This window comes from Malaclemys terrapin, chromosome 3 (genome assembly GCF_027887155.1).
Source record: "Malaclemys terrapin pileata isolate rMalTer1 chromosome 3, rMalTer1.hap1, whole genome shotgun sequence".
Classification (NCBI taxonomy): Eukaryota; Metazoa; Chordata; order Testudines; family Emydidae; genus Malaclemys; species Malaclemys terrapin.
This window is the reverse complement of record NC_071507.1, coordinates 5,135,649-5,154,860: the sequence shown is the minus strand read 5'-3', so window position 1 is coordinate 5,154,860 and position 19,212 is coordinate 5,135,649. Positions and strand designations below refer to the sequence as shown.

General features: G+C 37.8%; 1 protein-coding gene across 3 annotated transcripts in view; it reads left to right on the top strand.

The window, feature by feature from the left end:
• KIZ (kizuna centrosomal protein) overlaps positions 1 to 19,212 on the top strand; it is an 88,997-nt gene that overhangs the window by 13,092 nt on the left and 56,693 nt on the right. For 2 of the 3 annotated variants that reach the window (XM_054024281.1, XM_054024279.1), the window contains exons 3-5: positions 2,483 to 2,642; positions 9,241 to 9,330; positions 17,810 to 18,437. In XM_054024281.1, the coding sequence (XP_053880256.1) occupies positions 2,483 to 2,642; positions 9,241 to 9,330; positions 17,810 to 18,437 (878 nt within the window). The remainder of the gene's footprint in view (positions 1 to 2,482; positions 2,643 to 9,240; positions 9,331 to 17,809; positions 18,438 to 19,212) is intronic. The other variant, XM_054024280.1, reaches the window with a different exon arrangement.

Below are 19,212 nucleotides of genomic sequence, written 5' to 3'. Positions count from 1 at the left end.
GTCCAGTTTTCATGTAACTTTTTCTAGTAGTAAAATAATTAAAGTAGAGAAAAAAACATGTGTAAGTAAAATAGTTTTTAATGGTGAAATGTATCAAATCAGTTCTGAAAGATAACATATAAGGGATTGAAATGCTGTTGAAATGCTCTGTATATACAAAGTGAAATTGAATCACCAAGAGGGAAGAATTAAACCATCACTGTGCATTCTGAAATAAATGATATTACATATAGACAGTTTTGAGCTCTAAGAAACAGTGTTCTACTCGGCTAAAATTGCCTTCTGCAGTTGCTCCACAAGCATCCCTGGTGGTTCTGTTCCAATGGGGCACTTCCTTGTCGGACAAACATGTAATGCTAATTTGACCCTCTCTTTGCCTTCCCAAAGTTGAAGCCATAAGAGTCTACCCAGCATGACTGTCCTTTTAAAAATATATATAATTTTAATTAGTTTTTCCAAATACAACACATATACCAAAATATCAGACTCATCAGAATACACAAAGTAAAAAAATAGGGTTTGGATAAAGGGAGGGGAAGCGGCATATCTATCTTCAGGGTCTACTTTAATCATAGACTTATAAAAAAAACCAACAGTTCAAATTGCTTTGAATTTTTTGGGCTTTCCCTTGCTGCAGAATGCTAGTCATTTGTTAGCTGCAAGGTCAGTGATCTCACTAAGCCTGGCATTAATATTTGTGGGGATAGACGTTTCCATTTTTCCAGGAATAATTTTTTAGAAACTAAAGTTGCACGTTGGAACCAGGCTGCCTTGTTACCAGGTAAACTTCAGGTATCAGGAATATTTCCAAGAATGAAACTTAAGGGGGAGAACTCCAACTTAGCATCAAATATGAAATTGGTCCTTTGCCTGACCTCAGACCAGAAATTCTTGATACAGGGCACTCCCAAAATATATGCGCTAATGTAGAACCAAGGGAGTTACAATTCCAACAGTGGTCAACATTTTGAGGTCCATTACCATTAGCCTCTGTGGGGAGCAGTATATTAAAAAAAGTGTCTTTTGGTGAATAAGCTGTAAACCCAGGTCTATACTGTAGTTGCTTTTTTAACATTAGATACAATTGTATTCCAATGGACAGAGAGAGTTGTGTATCCAAATCTCTGTTCCAAGCAACTCAAATGATCAATCTTTGGCAGAGATTTTTGGACCAAAAATAGTAAAAGGTTACCGTAGCTGAATAAATCTAGGAAGTTTCCTCCAAAATAATAAAAATTCCGGGTTCTGTCCATCCAGATGAAGGTTTTGCCACTGATTTTAAGGCTAGGATTGCGAATAGAAGCAGAATTTTCTAGTCAGGTTTGACCAAGCTTGCCTCACAGCTCTGATTGTGGGAGCTCTGGAGCCATCAAATCTATAATAATTTGATCCCACAATGACGTTAATTGGGAGAGTGTATATTAATTCTCATTCAATCTGAACCCAAAGTGGGGTCTGTGGGGTCAAATCTAACAGCCACAAAGATGTCCGGCTTAACAAAAAGGAGATATAGTTTTCCAAGTTGGGAAAACAAAATTCTCCCAGAGATAGGGGGGAGCTGTAATTTGTTCAGAGTCAGTCTAGGTTTATTACCTAGGAATGTTCTGAAAATATTGAATTTCTTAAAATAAGTTTGAGGAATAGAAATAGGAGACACCCCTCAGGACATAGAAAATTCTGGGAAAGAAACCGAGCATGACTGTCCTTTATGTCACCAAGCTCATGAGAATGATGATGGATGAGTAGAGAATATGTTCAGTATGTACCCTGATGCTCCAATACAGGGATGGGATCTCCCATGGCTTATGGACAGTCAGTCTAGGACTTCTTGTTTTTAAAAAGCCTGTCTGGCCCTAAGAAACCCATCCTTCTCTCCAGGAGAGAGCAGATAGCTTTCCCATGATGCTGTATGTATTTTGTCTGAATAGGGCTCATATCCTGGAAAATAAATGTTTGAAAAGGTGGGGGAAATCAATATACTGAGTTATTCAGTCCCACTGACTGTCTGTTTCTCTTTTTTATCTGATATGAATTTAGATGAGTTGGAATTTCTCTGAGAATGCTGGCAGTTTGGAAGACTTTTCACGTTTCTGTCTGTATGACAATCATTCAACAAAACAAACACGCTCATTTTTAATATGAACTAATATAAGATGGCTGGAATTAGAAATTTAGTGTATGAAGTCTGAAAAGATAGTGGATTTTTTTGGAAAATTTGTTAATCCACTAATTTTTGTGTCCTTTTTGAATGCTATTTTAAAATCAAATTTAAATCTAAGTTATTTAGGTGTAGCATCTTATTATTGATAATGTAGCCTTGAATAAATTGCTCAGATCTATACTTAGTCTTTTAGGAGAAAAAGAGTAATACTGAATACTGTACTAGCATTTTTTAAAAATCTGTCTCCCATATATAAACTGATTCAAATTGTTATGTCTGATTTCATTTTACATCATAAAAAGTGTTATTTTCCCCCCTTAGAGCGAAAATAAACTTCATAAAACTCAAAAAATACTTGAAAGAAATATGTGAACGACAAAAAAATGCTGTGTTGCGAAACCAAGAATTTTTAAAGGAGTTTGATCGTGTCGAAGCTCATATTAGGACTTTTACAAGTTCAGAGGCACTTCAGAAATTGAAGGTAATACTTGTTTAAATACCATAACAACAGTTGTAATAATATAGGGGAAACTAGATTGACTTTGTTATGCAACTCAAGATTTCAGATGTCAGTGAATCCTAGTAACATATTTTTGCAATGCTTAATATTTGTCTCTTTGGGAGTAGGGAAAACTGAAATGAGCTGATGTGACCTTGTAGACAAATGAGTAGTTATTAATGCTTTATTATAGATTGTGGGTTTAGTTCTGTGAAGTGCTGAGTTTCTCTTGTGAGGTGCCAAGTGCTCTCAAATCCCTTGGAAGCAAGGAGGAATTGAGGATGCACAGCACCTTGCAGGATTGCCCCATGTGTTTGCAATAATACTGTAGTTCAATGTTATCAGGCCAACTATTAGCCAAGTAGATGCTGCTGTTCTATGATCAGTTAAATCGGAACATTGGGAAGGTTATGCAAAATTTTCCTAATGATTTCTTTATAAGATTTTTAATTTTTCACTAGATGTTTTTCCACTTTTGTAACAAAACATCATTACATTTGACATCGCAAAATTAAAAACGTCATGAAACCAGCTGGAAGACCATCCTAGGATGGCCATAATTGGTGTTGTCCTCCTTTGCTCATCACTTTTCCTCTGACTTTTCTCTATTGCCTCTGCTGATGCCATCTGAAGAGTTTTAAGGGCTTGTCTTCACGTACAGCTCTACGTCGGTGCAGCTGTGCTGCTTTAGTGAAGATGCTACTATGCTGACAGAAAAGCTTCTCCCACCGGTGTAGTTAATTCACCTCCCTGAGAGGCAGTAGCTATGTTGATGGGAGAAGCTCCCATTGACATAGTTCTGTCTACACAGGGGATTAGCTTGATATAACTACATTGCTCAGGAATGTGGATTTTTCATGCCCCTGAGCGATGTAGTTATACCAATACAGGTCTGTAGTGTGGACCCAGCCTTAATTGACTGATGAGGCTGTTATGTTAGACGTGGTTCAGCCTTCTCCTGCCTTTCTTTACTGCTGCTGATTTATCACCAGTTAATTGTTTAGTGACAAGATTAATTGTGACCTCAGATTAGCTCTGCAATTTATTTGCATGCTTCATTCTTGTTGGTTATAATGCCATATTTTTTTCATTAAAAGCCAGTTCTGTGCTAATATTTTGATGGCAGGCACAGCAACAGAGAAATGTGATTCAGAAGAAACCACACTTTTCCAAAGTTGATGAGAACTGTAAACTTTGCTATTGGGGTGATAAATGTAGGGAAATAGCCCCGTGGGATGCTTTACCTCATGTACTTTGAGTATAGATGGAAAGTGAACTAATAGGAACATTTTAGCATCAAATGTCCAGATTAAGTGGAACCAGAAAATTGTAGAATTTATACTTTTTAATCTCATCTTTGAGTGCTGTTTCATGTAGAATCAAAAAGAAATATGATATCTCCCAGCCTCTCTCCCCAGTCAGACCCCTTACCAGCTGTGTTTGCAGCCCTGATTACGCAAAAGAACTCATTGGGGATCTCACTGAATGTAATGTAACCAAATTATGCCAGTTTTATAAAGAGAGACATTTTCTTAGTATGAAGGAGATTATGAAACTAGCGCTTAAGCCTGTTCTGCTTTTGATATCATTACTATCTGCATTATTGGTTGCTGGCTCACATGATGCCCCAAGGCTGTGTCATTTTGGTCATCAGTAACTTATTATGGAAGGTAATGGACATACAACTCCTCTGACCCTAAAGTTTTTATGGTAATGAAAAAACTTTATGCTTGTAGGAATAAAAATAATGTGTAATACTCACTTCATGAGTACTCTGAGAAAGAAAGATCAGTTGTACGTAAGCCCCAGAATCTCCATAATTTTTTTTCACATTTAAATAAAAATTTGATGAATCCACTTGGCTGCCAATCTCCTCCATTCACAAACTCAAGTAGATTTTTACTTTTTCCTATGTAGTCCAATTGGTTTGGGTGTATGTAGTTGTGGTGGGGTTCCTTTTTTTCCTCTCCCTAATTTTTTATTGTAATTGTGTATTTTTAATATTTGCTCTTTGTATAGGTTGAATGATTATTAAGATTGCATTGCTCTTAGTAAAATAGCAATGATCCATCTTATGCCTTACAGTAAAGTAAAAGAATGAATATTTCTGTTTTTATCTTAACGAAATGTTTGTAATGAAATGGATCAGAACTGTAAATAACATACCGCACATGCAGACAGAAAGAAGTTTTTAACTGTGTATATATAATGGAGGGTATTTAGTTTTTAAAAATGGTAACTTTGCAACTGAAATACTTTCAGATCTACACTAAATGAGCCAATGGAAGTAAAAATCCTTGCTCTTTAGGTATATTGATTGGTGCTGTTTCTAACATATTGTCTTAATACCCACTCCTGAGCAATTTGGAAAAGCTGAAATCTAATAACTGTCTTTGATAAGAAATAGTACTACTTTAATTTTAGTTGATTTATTAAGCAATACTTATGTGACATCTGAGGAGATATCTGAGCCATTAGCGATTATCTTTGAAAAGTCATGGAAGATGGGAGAGATTCCAGAAGACTGGAAAAGGGCGAATAGAGTGCCAATCTATAAAAAGGGAAATAAGGACAACCCAGGGAATTACAGACCAGTCATCTTAAATTTTAAACCCGGAAAGATAATGGAGCAAATAATTAAGCAATCAATTTGCGAACATCTAGAAGATAATAAGGTGATAAGTAACAGTCAGCATGAATTTGTCAAGAACAAATCTTGTCAAACCAACCTGATAGCTTTCTTTGACAGGGTAACAAGCCTTGTGGGGTGGTGGGGGTGGGGGGGAAGAGCAGTAGACGTGCTATATCTTGACTTTACTAAAGCTTTTGATACTGTCTTGCATGACCTTCTTATAAAAAAACTAGGGAAATGCAACCTAGATGGAACTACTATAAGGTGGGTGCATAACTGGTTGGAAAACTGGTCCCAGAGAGTAGTTATCAGTGGTTCACAGTCACGCTGGAAGGGTATAACAAGTGGGGTCCTGCAGGGATCCGTTCTGTTCAGTATCTTCATCAGTGATTTAGATGATGGCATAGAGAGTACACTTATAAAGTTTACGGATGATACCAAACTGGGAGGGGTTGGAAGTGCTTTGGAGGATAGGGTTATAATTCAAAATGATCTGGACAAACTGGAGAAATGGTCTGAAGTAAATAGGATAAAATTCAATAAGGATAAACACAACATACTCCACTTAGGAAGGAATAATCAGTTGCACACATACAGAATGGGAAATGACTGCCTAGGAAGGAATACTGTGGAAAGGAATCTGGGGGTCATAGTGGACCACAAGGTAAATATGAGTCAAGAGTGTAACACTGTTGCAAAAAAAGCGAACACCATTTTGGGATGTATTAGCAGGAGTGTTGTAAGTAAGACACGAGAAGTAATTCTTCCGCTCTAATTAGGTCTCAACTGGAGCATTGTCCAGTTCTGGGTGCCACATTTCAGGAGGGATGTGGACAAATTGGAGAGAGTCCAGAGAAGAGCAACAAAAATGATTAAAGGCCTAAAAAACATGACTTATGAGGGAAGATTGAAAAAACTGTGTGTGTTTAGTCTGGAAAAGAGAAGACTGAGAGGGGACATAACAGTTTTAAAGTACATAAAAGGTTGTTACAAGGAGGAGGTAGAAAAATTGTTCTTCTTAACCTCTTAGGATAGGCACAAGAAGCAATGGGCTTAAATTGCAGCAAGGGAGGTTTAGGTTCGCCATTAGGAAAACTTCCTAACTATCAGAGTGGTTAAGCACTGGAATAAATTGCCTAGGGAGGTTGTGGAATCTCTATCACTGGTGATTTTTAAGAGCAGGTTAGACAAATACCAGTCAGGGATGGTCTAGAAGATAATACCTAGTCCTGCCATGAGTGCAGGGGAGTGGACTAAATGACCTTTCAAAGCCCCTTCAAGTCCTATGATTCTATAATCTACGGAGGCCGTAATAATGCATCATCATAATTACCAGTCTGGTCAATATTTTATGAAATTTTTTGACTTTTTGTCCAAAAAAAAAAAAACCACCTGAAAAGTTTTTGTTTTTTTGTTTATCAAAGAAAAGCTTTTTGTGGCAAAAAGTCCCACTCGGTAATTTTACACTGTGTAAAAATGTATTTCTTTGTAATCACTTTTAAAAATTTGCTGCCTTTCATTTCATTTGATGCCCCCTTGTTTTTACATTATAAAAAGGGTGACTAGCAATGCCTGATCTGCCTTCTCTATACTATTCCTTACTTTTTATACATTTGTCACACTTTGGCCTATTCATCTTAAGGTAAAGCTTTGTATTCTCTTTTCATATGGAAGTTTTCCATCCCTCTAATCATTCTTGTTGCCTCTTTTGGAACACCCTCTATTTTGGCTATATCATTTTTGAAATGGTTTGATTAGAATTTTTCATGCTGATGAAAATTCCTTTTCAACTCCAATACCTTTGCACTTAAATTTCTGATTCGGAAGGTCATTTTCCTGGTGGCAGTGACTTCAGTTTATAGAAAGAATAATTTTCAGGTTCTAGTGGCTGACCCACCTATATAAAATTCTTCAGAGGCAGAGAGGGTCTTTGGAGGAAATTTAGGATGTGTTCATAGGTGGCAATTGACTTCCACTTTAATAAGTCAGGGCATGCTGCTAACATCCTATGCCTGCATCCCCATCCTAATAACGTTTTTTCATAGCTACCTCTGGCTTATATCTGTTAACTTTTTTTTAAGTCTGTGAGCTGCAGCTGCAGAACATTCTTTCCCCACATAGCTGGAGATCTGTTAGCTATGCCCCAAATCCCACCTATGCTTTGCTGTAGGTGGTGTCTTGTGGAGCATGTTTGGTTTCTAACTCCTTGCATGGGCTGACTTGCACCATACCTCTTCTGCAGAGTAGAACTGTTAACAGCTACAGACTGTATGCACCTGTCGTTGGGACAGGCAAGATTGGCACCTAAGGATATAGATATCCTTCAGACTGGTGCATTATTCAGTGTGTCCTTATAAACAAAATGTGATACACATTATGATATTGGGTTGTTTATTTTATTTTTTAAAGTGGGTCCAGTATAAGTAGAGAAATGTTGTAAATGAACTGATGTGGACCCCAATTACTCTATATACTGTTCTGTACGTGATGTCTTCAGTACTCCTATTTAGAAGTTCTTATACCATCATTTCATTTTTTTACTGGGTTGGTGCCATTTTTACTCAGCGACTTGGACAAAGCACAGCTCATAGAGCCCTTGTGCAATACTGTTGGAATGATTCCACTGTCTGATTTCCTATTTGTGGCAATTTTCAGGATTAAATGGATTAATAGAGAATTAAATAGTAATCATTCAAATAGTATTGAAATAGAAAATAGTAATCATTCAAACTGGTAATGACGTGCAGGCACAAATTAAGTTATTAATTTTTAACACTTTTTTTGGTGGCGAGAGAATGCCCTTAGGAGTGAATTAGCTTAACTCCACGTACAGCGTATTAAATGGCTATTGTTATCAACTACTTTTCTTTACCAAAAAAGCTTAACTTGTTTCCATGTACTCCTGCAGTTTGTTCAATAACTCTTGGAAGCTTAACTGAAATAATTTATTTAAGCTTTTGGGAAAACTGAGTAGTTAAACATTTCATCCGTTTTGAGCACCAGGTGTAAAATGCTTGGTTGAATATAGACTTTTTTTCCTTGTGTTATTTCAAATTTTATGAACAAATGTATCTGGAAAATAACACTTTATATATGCAGATTGAGAATTAAAGTGCAGAGCTGTCCACGTTGATTAGTTATCAGATGTATTTCTCCCTGTATACTACCCGATTCCAAATACATAGTGAAGTGCACCCACTCAGGACCAGTGTAATCTGTTCTTAAGGTTTACAATTACTATCATACAGTACTAATTATAGGTGCTGTATATGCTTAGCTTTTAAGCAATAGTCCTTCTATGACTGCATTACTTTTGGTCAATTAAACAATGTAGTGGAGGAGAAGACATTTTTATGTAGTTCTTTGTTAGTAACACTAGAGCAAGTTGTTTTTTTCAAGCTGTGTTGCTCTTTGTAACATCTGCAGTATATTTTCTCGTTCAAATAGCTCAGCGGATTGTAAACTGACTTACAGAAACCAATACAAAATTTAAAGCTCAGCATTTCTCCGCAAAGCAGCTAAGTCATTATGTAGATATAGCCAAAATAATCTGGAATTATAAAAAAACATGATGAATAAATGTCTGAGTCCACAAGTTGTTCTTACTCTTTAGAATCACGAAACGAGTGAAGACATGAAAACCCACAGGAGGATGCACAAGCCACATACAACATGTTTTTCCTGGAAACTAAAACATATTTAGAAAGGAAGGGTGTCTTTGGATGTTTTCTTATGAGCTGTTATAAACATCTTTATTTTTCTCAGATAAGATTATATCTTTGTGAATAACAAATCTTAGTAGATTCCAGTTCATTACTTTTATGCCCTTGATTTCTTTGATTACTGTACAAATTGTGCCATATAAGTATTTGTTGATCTGTGTGTGTATGTATGACTACATTTTTATAATACATAAATCATTTATATGATGGGTCTATTTATATGTAGGTACAATATGAAGGAGAAATTAAAAGTATGCTGTCACTTCAGAAGAATAGCATGCCAATAAAAGGTGACAAAGAAGATAACAATGAGCAGGTAATGGAAAATAAGTGGAAAACTATATATATTTTGTCACTTGAAGAACACTTAGGGGTTTTCCTCTAAGGTGTACCATTCAGTAAATGGTGGTTGTTGCAAAATGCCTTTTTAGTGTGGAATTTTTGCCATATCATTTATATTGTGAAACAGTGCTTTAACAACAAAATCAAGTAGATGAATTGAAAAAATTGCGCTAATATTTTTATCCGGGTAAAAAGAGAACCATAATAGACTGAAGAAAAAGACCGATGTTTGTTTGTTTCTGGTCAGCTGATATTTTTATATTTTAATACCAAAGATTGTGAAAACAATGTTAACCTCTGAAAAATATTCTTAATGAAAGTACACAAAATGTAGTAATTGATTTATGTCATATTCATAATTTTGTACATTTTGACCTTTTCTCAGAAGAAGCAAAAAAAAAAGATTGCATATCTAAGCAACAGACAAAAAGACTGACAAGGAATACTTAAATATATTCTGCTCTATATCTGCAGTAATGCAGCCTTCTAATCCCTCCTCCTATCTCCGTATAAATGATACAGTTCAAGACCATAGCTGTTTTCTTCACTAAAAGCAGTAAAGCTCTTTTAGATGAAATGTCTAAAAACATCTTGTAATAACTTGGAGCATGCTGGCAAGAGTAGTCACTTGTGACTATGTGTGAAACCCCCTCAGCTAGTCGATATTGTAATAAGCAAAAATGGTAGAATCACTCCATTATTCAGAAAAGCCAACAGCATGCTTGTCCCTTAGGCTACAGCATTCATTAAGAAAAGCTTACTGGGCTGAAAGCTGGAAACAGATGATAACGGGATATGATTTTCATATTTAATGCATTCCTTGGAAGAGTATGTGTGCTGCAGATTGATAGAAGAATCAACTGCTACTTTACTAAAAGACTTTCTAGTTTGCCCTATAGCTACCGATGGAATCATTCAGCCAAGAAATTAACTTTTTCTCCTTTTACCTGCTTTATATATCTGCTAAGCAGGCTGCCTGGCTGCCAGTAAATGTTATTATGCAGTTAACTGTTTGGTATTTAAGACTCTTATCAGAAAAGAAACAGAGGCCACACTATTTTGTTTTTATAGTGGGAGGAAGGTTTTCGTTTTTCTTTCTTCAGTGCATTAGCAGGCATTAATCTGAGTTTATGGGAAGTTTTCACCCATAGATTAAAAAGTTAAAAACCTTGAATTTAGAGCATTCTTTAAACTATAATATACAAAGCAATGGATCTGGCAACCTTGACCTATATAAGCAGGCCTTTAAGAATGCATGAATTACATATATTCAGTTTAGATGTACAGGAAGTCCTAGAGTTAGAGTTCTCAAATGCTGAATTTTTCTATTTTTTAAATAACATTTGGTTTGAAAATAATTTTCATAGAAGATAGACATTTTAATCTATAGAATTTTTTTCATTTATTGTACTTGTTATATAAATACCAGAAATTAGTGTTGCTATGGTTCCAAAAAACTTTTTTCCCCATTCAAAATAGTGAAACGTTTTGGGTAATATTAGGAAGCTTAATATGAACCAAAAATTGTCAGTTTACATTGCATTACAATTATAGTTAAAATGGGGGGGGGGAAAGGTTTATTTGCTGTGAAATACAAAGATGGCTTCTTTAAATTGTTCTGTGGTTATGATGCTTAGAGAGAGGTTTTAGCTTATCCGAGAAGAGGGTCACATGAACACATAGTGCAACTTAAAACAAAATATCCTTTTGGTTGGTGGTTGTAATTCTGATTTTTTTTATGGATCTTTCTGCAAGAAATAACCTGAAGAATGTCCCCACTTGTTTACGTCACATTGCATTTTCAAGCATGTTTTTAATTTGGCACTATTTTTGAGTGTAATCATGCCTTTTCCCTCCCCATTCTTAAGTTGACCTTAATTCTCTTTCATTCAGATAAGTAAAGAAGATGAAATTCATTCTGGTGCTTGGGGCTTGTGCAGTGCCATCAGCGTCACTCTAAAGTCCTGCAGTGAAACTGTGACCAGTAGCAGAGTGGTGGCACAGACCGTTTCCCCATGAGGCGGATGACACCCAGGGTGGTATTGTGGATGGGAAGGGCTATGGACTCTGCCGCTATTTGGAGCCTACGGCTCTATTGCCCGCATACATTTTGGAGGCAGGCAACAGAAGCTTCTTCAACTTGTAGGCCAAACCAATGGCTGCAGGGAGCTGCACTGCACACTGATAAATTGATAAGGACTTGGATTTCACCTCTTCCACTGCCCTTGCCTATACTTTTTTCCTGCAGAAAGTCCAGTTTCTGTTGTTTGTGGGAGGGTGACATGAATAATCCCCAAAGCAGAAACTAATACGAATCTAGTGTGCAAATTGCGTTGATTGATTAGTTGCATACTATGGCTTACCTTACAACTATTGCCTTTTGGACCAGCACTCCAACAGAGGGATGGGCCTGACCCGCATTCCTCTCTTTGACTTCAGGGAGAATTTTGCTTGGCTGAGTACTGCAGGATCATAGCCTATGTAGAATTATAGTATTTCTATACAAAAGCCAAGGAGAAAGTGCCACATCTTTTTCAAGACCTTATTAAAATTGTACAGCAGGTTGTCGCAAGTAATGACAGTATATCCGATTTTAATTCTGTCTGCCTTTACCTAAATGATATATGTGGCTCTTACATGATTTATTTTTATCTGAATAAACTGTAGTGTTGGGGGAAAATAAGCATCATATTTTACTGTTTAGTCTGAGAAATACAGCTAGGAGAGGTCACCCAATTAACAGGATCTGAAATGCTTGGCTTGCTTAAAAGTGGTATCTGAGAATCATTAAGGATACTAATGCAAGACATGAAGGCGAAGAAGATGTATATCCTTTGTGTATGGAACTTATTGAGAGAATACATTTGGAAGTAGAAACTTCAAGAGAATATTGTCTAATATTCATATATATTTGGGGACAGGAAGAAACCTTAGTCAGAACTGGTATTTGGAAGGAATAGGTTTGGTTTTTGAATAAACTGCACTGGATGTTAATGTACTTGGACTTCAAAATGTGAATGGTGACATGCAGTACTTGGACTTCAAAAGCCTGACAGGACTGGACTGAAGGCATCTGGGGGGCTTAACTGTAAACAGACACAGATTTGGATTTTCTAGCAGCACTTTGCCCTGAGAAGCTCTTGCATTGTTGTCTGACGAGTCAGAAGAAACAAGCTGATATAGGTTTATATTTTAGAATTTTTGTAACTAAATTGAGTGTCTGTTTAGCAATGTATTTGTATAGGTGTGTTTTATTTTCCCATTTTTTTCTTTCTATAAAAGGTGCTTAATGTGATAGGGAGGAGGTCAAAGGCAGGTATTTCTGTGGGGTAGAGTGGCTATGAGAAGCCTCCCATCACGGGCCTACTGTTTCTGGAAGTGGAGGAGGCATCTGGCCCTTAGCATCCGTTCTTCAAACATCCTGTAGATAGCCCATGTCACAATTTACCTATTGCATTTATCTAACTGTTCCAATCTAACATATGTCAGCTTCTCTTATCATATGCTGGGAAACATCTAATTGTTAAGGAATCCAAGAAGGGGTTTTGTTATGATTTTAGCTAATTTTTTTGTTAATAAAATAAAACTAACAGCCCACAAGCCCACAAAAACTTTTTTTTCTATCCATAAGATTAAACCCCCCTTTTTTTTTGTATGTTCTGTGTTTTGGATTTTCTTTCTTTGGGGATACCAGGAGAAGAGGATGCAACATAAATTAAGCGTGGTCCTTTTCAAAACATCACCTTGGTAGCCAAAGTAAGAGAGAATGAAGGATGGTGTTGGGGGAGAAATTAAATTCCTTTAAAGATATTGTTACAGGATTCTCTCTTGTGGGTTTTGTGCCTACAGTATGAATCAAATGAGAACTCCCTAAATTCTATAAGCCTTTGGTTCTCTGAGTCAACCCTTCCTCAACCCTCTCTGAAAATGCTACAGGTACTTTAGAGGTCTTGAAATACTGTAGTCTGTTCCTGTCTGACTGCAGCCAATGAAGGATCTCCCTCCTGGAGTTGTACAACAGTTTCCAACTACTGCAGCTCTGGCTTTCATTGCCCATCCAACTTGAGGTAGATGCCTGGTATCCTTTATAGGATAAGTTCCCTGGCTTCTAGTCGGACATAAAACTTTTTAGTTTGTATTTAATCTGTTTATTTCCTTTTACAAAAGCTGCATTGACTCGTTCCCCAATATATCGTGTTAATCCTATGTGTCGGATAGTTCTGTTCTTTATTATAGTTTCAACCAATTTGCCTGGTACTGAAGTTAGGCTTACTGGCCTGTAAGTGCCAGGATCACCTCTGGAGCCTTTTTGGAAAAATTGGCATTACATTAGCTACCCTCCAGTCATCTGGTACTGAGGCTGATTTAAATGATAGGTTACATATCACAGTTAGTAATTTTGGAAGTTTCATATTTGAATTCCTTCAGAACGCTTGAGTGAATACCATCTGGCCCTGGTGACTTATTACTGTTTAATTTTCAGTTTGTTCCAAAACCACCTCTACTGACATCTCAATCTTGAACAGTTTCTCAGAATTAGCACCTAAAAAGAATTGCTCAGGTATGGGAATACACCATTAATACACCAAATAGCCTAAATATCTACGATCACTGGCACCAAAGACTGAGATAGATGATGTGGATTGGCACCAATGTTCCAGAGATACTCATTTACATTGAAAACACCACGATGGCAGTGCCTAGAGCTTAGGGAGCTCAGTGCTGAGCAAATTACCTTCCATTGAAACTCCAGTGTTCTGCAAGCCTTGTGTGTATCAGATCTTTAAACTACTCTGAGTCTCCATGTTTGAGGAATTTCATCCCTGGGTTAGTTTGTCCCTCAGTAACCTCATCCTCCCTCTTGAAAAATGAGAATTCTGTGACTTTCTGAGCATAATTCCTCCCTCCTCTAGTGCCGTGGCAGCTATCTATTGGCGGAGTTGTGTAGCTTGGGATGGGGCGGGTGTCTTTTCCTAGAGGAAGCCCTCTCAGCTCTGGATTTCTGAGCTGTGTGCGCCATGAAGTCTGGCTTCTGCAACCTTCAGCGCATTGTGGGGTTTTTTGAGTCACAAAAGCCCTGGTCTTTTGATGCTTTGGAAACTGTTTACCCCGGGAACTCCATGTCTTTCAGGACAATGGCATTGTAATAATGAAACCTTGCAAAAACCTCTCAGCAGTGAAGCATCCTAATTTGTGGAAAACAGAAGACCTCATATGACAATGCTGCCTCATATCTGTTAGCGAATTGGTTTACCAGTGCAGCCTACTGCACAGACCTACATATTGCCTATTTTTTGTTGTTGTGGTGAGGAGTCAATACGTAGTTATGGCAGAGCTTGTAGACATACATAGAGTAGGAACTCAGCCTCCAGCATAGACGCCTTAACAAATGGAGCACAGAATATGGAAGCTTCTAACCTTCAAAGCACAGAAACTATACTGAATAAAACTCTAGGTTCTCCAGATCCCTGATCTAGGTTGCTGTAGTGCCAAATATCAGAGGACATCAAGGAATCAAACTAGGCACAATGAGATTATGGACTGCTGGACATTCATGCTGAATAATAGGACTTAATGTTGACCAATGAAGCTTCATGCTGCCACCTCCCCTGGAATGGCTCATTGGGAATTAACGCTGACCTGTAGTGATCTAGTGATGAGAAGTTTGGCCTGGGCTGTATCTCAGGTGTCTCATCTAGTACAATGTCAACCGAACGCTCCAGGTGAGACTGTATCCTCATTGCAAAGTAGCTGAATTTTGATTCATTTGGAAAGTAAACATTTTTTTTTCTTGTTAAAGAAAAGTGCTTTAAGAAGGGCAATATTTTGTGTGTGTATTGTGGAGAATGAGAGGAAATACCTGGGTAAAACAAACAGAAAAGATGGCAATTGAGAGGGCATAATGGATAAATTCATTTGATGTTTCCCTGTGGAGATTTGACTTCAAATGTGTCTTAGCTGCCAATGAGAGTTGTGTGAGATTCTATAACTGATTTTATAATTTTAGTTAACTCTCTTCCCACAAAATGTACCTCCTTTTCCCTTCTTTTATTTTGCTGCTTGGTGAAAAACTACACAGGGACCAATCCTTATCTTTCAAATTCTAAAAATTCAAAGCAGATGAAGAGAGATTCTTACAATCAAAAAGGAGTTTGCTAGCAAGGCAACTTTTGCTATAACATGCAGAGCTGATAAATTCTGTTTTGGAACACTAAATCCAGAAGCCACTACTAAATCCATAAAACATTTGCTGGATAAATATGAGAGCAGAAAATCAGACCCAAAGGATAATAAAGAGGAACCCAAAGTAGTAGTGATGAAATAAATTGTAAGCTTAATCTGAGTAACATACTCTGAATCTTTCTGCGAATAACTTAGTTTATGGAGTTATTGGATTTTCTTTCGTTTGTGTAAAAAAAAAAAAAAAAGAGCTGTTCTCTGAAGTTACCAGACTAGGTAAATTTAAGACCCTTCCACAGAGAGGTAGTAGTTGAACCTGTGTGACAAATAAAACCACCCAATGAAAAAGGATGGAGGATGCAACAATGGCGCAATCTGCGGGGTTCTGTTGTGTTGTCATGCTCAAAAGTGTTAAAATGTTATTAGAATCCTTCCCTTACTATTATAACATTAATCAGCTAATTTTGGTTCAAGATCTGTTTATACTGACACTGGTCTACTACTTCTTCTAGTAACCATTCCATAGAAATCTGTTACATTTATTAAGCACACATAGAAAACCAAAACAAACTTTAAAGTACTTGAAATTTAGAAATTAAGTGGTCATTCGTTTTGGAAAATTTTTCACTTAAGTTCAGCCAAGTCCTTCAGAGGAACTGTCTCCTGCGGCTACCAGAAGACTTTCTTAGTGAGAAGAAAGAAGTGATTCACTGGTGGATTTTTGGCACAGCTGTTGTTGTTCCTGCTATTGAGACAGACATACAAGAGGGAGAAAAGGGCAGCAATGAAAGAAAAAAAACTTCTCTCTCCCTAATGCTTACTTTGTTGATGTGATGCAAGCAAGCTATAGCGTATAGTCAGGTCAGTCTTCAACAGGTGTGCTTTAACCATCTGTACCCACCTCAATTCCCCAGTTTGGGTTTGGTCCTTCATACTGGGGTAAGGTTGCTTACACTGCTTTAGCCTGCTGTGCTGATCAGAGTGATAATATGGAGCTCGGCTAATTTAAAAGTTGATTAGAAGAAGCCCAAAGAAGGATAGGTGTGAGAGAGAATAAAATAATGTCACAGAAGGGATAGAGTATCAGGAATCTTAAAACTTACATCCAAGGTGTTGTGTAGGGTTTGGCTGTAGGAGTGGCGGTGGTATCTGCATCCTTCTCATTCAGTCAGGTCAAAAGATCCTTCAGAATCAGAAAAAGGTGGCCCAATGGTGTGATGGTAAACTTCTTCTTAGCCCCAGGTAGTTAGCATTTGGCTTATGCCTTAACACATGCTGCTTTTGTGAATCATGGATACATTTCATTGCATTTTAACTTTTGTATAAAAGCAACTATATATAAAAAAAGTAGCCATTTCTTTGTGAAAGAAACACTTCAAAAATAGTTTGCACTCTACCTTTCATTGCTGTGATTTTGCTGTTATGAAGAGTACATGACTAACTACTCTCCTGCAACCACCAAACTGAAGGTAGATCCTCCAGATGAAGATTCAAGCGAGTTGGAAAGAGAATATGGAGAATGTTTTATCACAACTGTATATGGAGAACTTGCTTTCTGGATAGCAGACTTCAGTTTCTAGGCTATCACTCCAGAACCTTTCATAAACACTCTTTTACAAAAAGTGAAATTGGGCAGTTGGGCTTCCAAATCATGGGCTTTCTGTGTGTAAAACTATAGAGAATAAATGATTGCCCAGAATGTTAAACTACTATAATTGACATAAGCTTTGTTTAATATGCCATTTGACAGAATGTTCTTACCCTTCCATGCAAAATACTGTACATTAAGTGAAATGCCGTGAAGACTCTTAATAGCAGTTAAAGCTGTTTTCTTGTTCGTGTAGTTCAGCAATTAACAAACCTAATGGCAACATTAGCATTGTCCATTTTTTCTAAATATAGGCTTGATATTTGTTTGCCAATATTTCTCTCTTGGCGTAGCTACCTTTGGTCTGGATCCTGCAAGGTGTTGTTTGCCTCCTATGAAGTCCTGACAGACTTAATCTCCTTTTGGCTTCCCTGGAAGTGGAGGGTGCTTAGTACCTGGTACAAGGCACTCAATATCTTGCAGGAATTGGGTCATTCAATCTTATTTTAGTTTTATAAAATAAATGGACAAAGAGAACGTTTTATATGTGGACTAGCATAATACGACAGAAAAATATTTAAATTATAAAGAACATTTGCTCTTCAAAGACTAACACAGAACCTTTAAGAAATGCCATTTACTACATGAAATTCATTCTTAAGCCATCTCAACTTCTATTTTTCAGATGCTGCCGGTTGCAAGACAGGCAGGAATTAACACCACGACAGCCACGTCAAGAGGATTGTATCATCCAGCAACAATCTTTATGGGCCGCCAAATGTCAGCCATCTCAAGCATTGAAGATTTCAGTACACAGCAGAAATCTTCCCAGCCCACAAAGAGCTTTTCAGTTTCTGACCCACATTCATGCAGACAGGCAGCACAGAGCAGTAATATGACAGGCAGCTATGTAGTACAAACTAATAGTGATATACGGTGCTTAAATAAGTCTGACAAAATAGATGGGAAGACATATCTCCAGATGGGTGAGAAAATGCCAGTCACATCCAGTGTATCATCTGAGAATGGAAGAACTCATTGCTTAGAGATAGAAAGCAATCCACATAATGGCAATAGTAATTTAGTAGAAAGCAAAAAATCTGTTCAGCTCAACTCCCTGTTACATGAAAGATTAAGTCCAGAGAACCGAATCACTGATTTGAAGAGTGACTGTTGTAGCAGCTCAGTAGAAGAAATGGTGACAAAGGAGCATTTTGTAGCAAATAAAGAAAGATCTAAACAGCCGATCCCATTGGTGTCTGCTCCTGAACAACTTGTTTCTGGAAACAAACAGCCAAGAGACAATTTCCCAGGTATGACGATGGTATTTGTGTGATGGCCTTGTTGTGGGCAAAGTGCTGTCTTTCCCCCATTGAGTCAGGTTTTCAGAATACACTGATCACCACAGGGTCTGAGTGCCCAAATGGGAAGGAACTGCTAAGGCTCAGTTTAACAGGCTGTGGAGGGCAGTGCAAGAAGAGTCTGCAGCTGTTGTGTGCTGTGGAGCAGGCAGCGTGGCCTAGTGGACAGGGCACTCCCCTGATTGTCAAGAGACATGGATTCTGTTCCTGGCTCTACCACTGACTGGCTGTGTCACTTTGGCAAGACACTTCCCCTCTGTTTCCCCTTCTTCCCTTGGTGTCTTGTCTGTCTGTCTGGTGCAGGGACTGTCTCTGACTCTTTCTTACTGCTTACCACAGTGGGGCGCTGATTTTGGTTGGCACCGCTAGACGCTACTGTGGAGTCTTCGTCTGCTGTGTCTGTGAGCTGCAGTGCTGGGGAAGTGCTGAAGCTGAGCCAACGAATCTGCCACTTTGCAGCTCCGAAGCCCTAAACTTTCCACACAGGGAGCCTGCAGAGGTCCCAACTGCTGCTACTGGCCCTGGCAACAGAACAGTTCTGCAGCTGTTTCACGCCAAGCTGCTTAGCTGTGGAAGAGTTAAGAGGACTCCTTTTTCTAAAAAAACCCGACTTCTATAAATTTGACCTAATTTCGTAGTGTAGACATGCCCTTAGAATCCCAGCAGAGAAGTGTGTTTCCTTGGACTTTGTCTTGGTTTTGGGGTAGCAAGGGATCTCGGTTTCCTC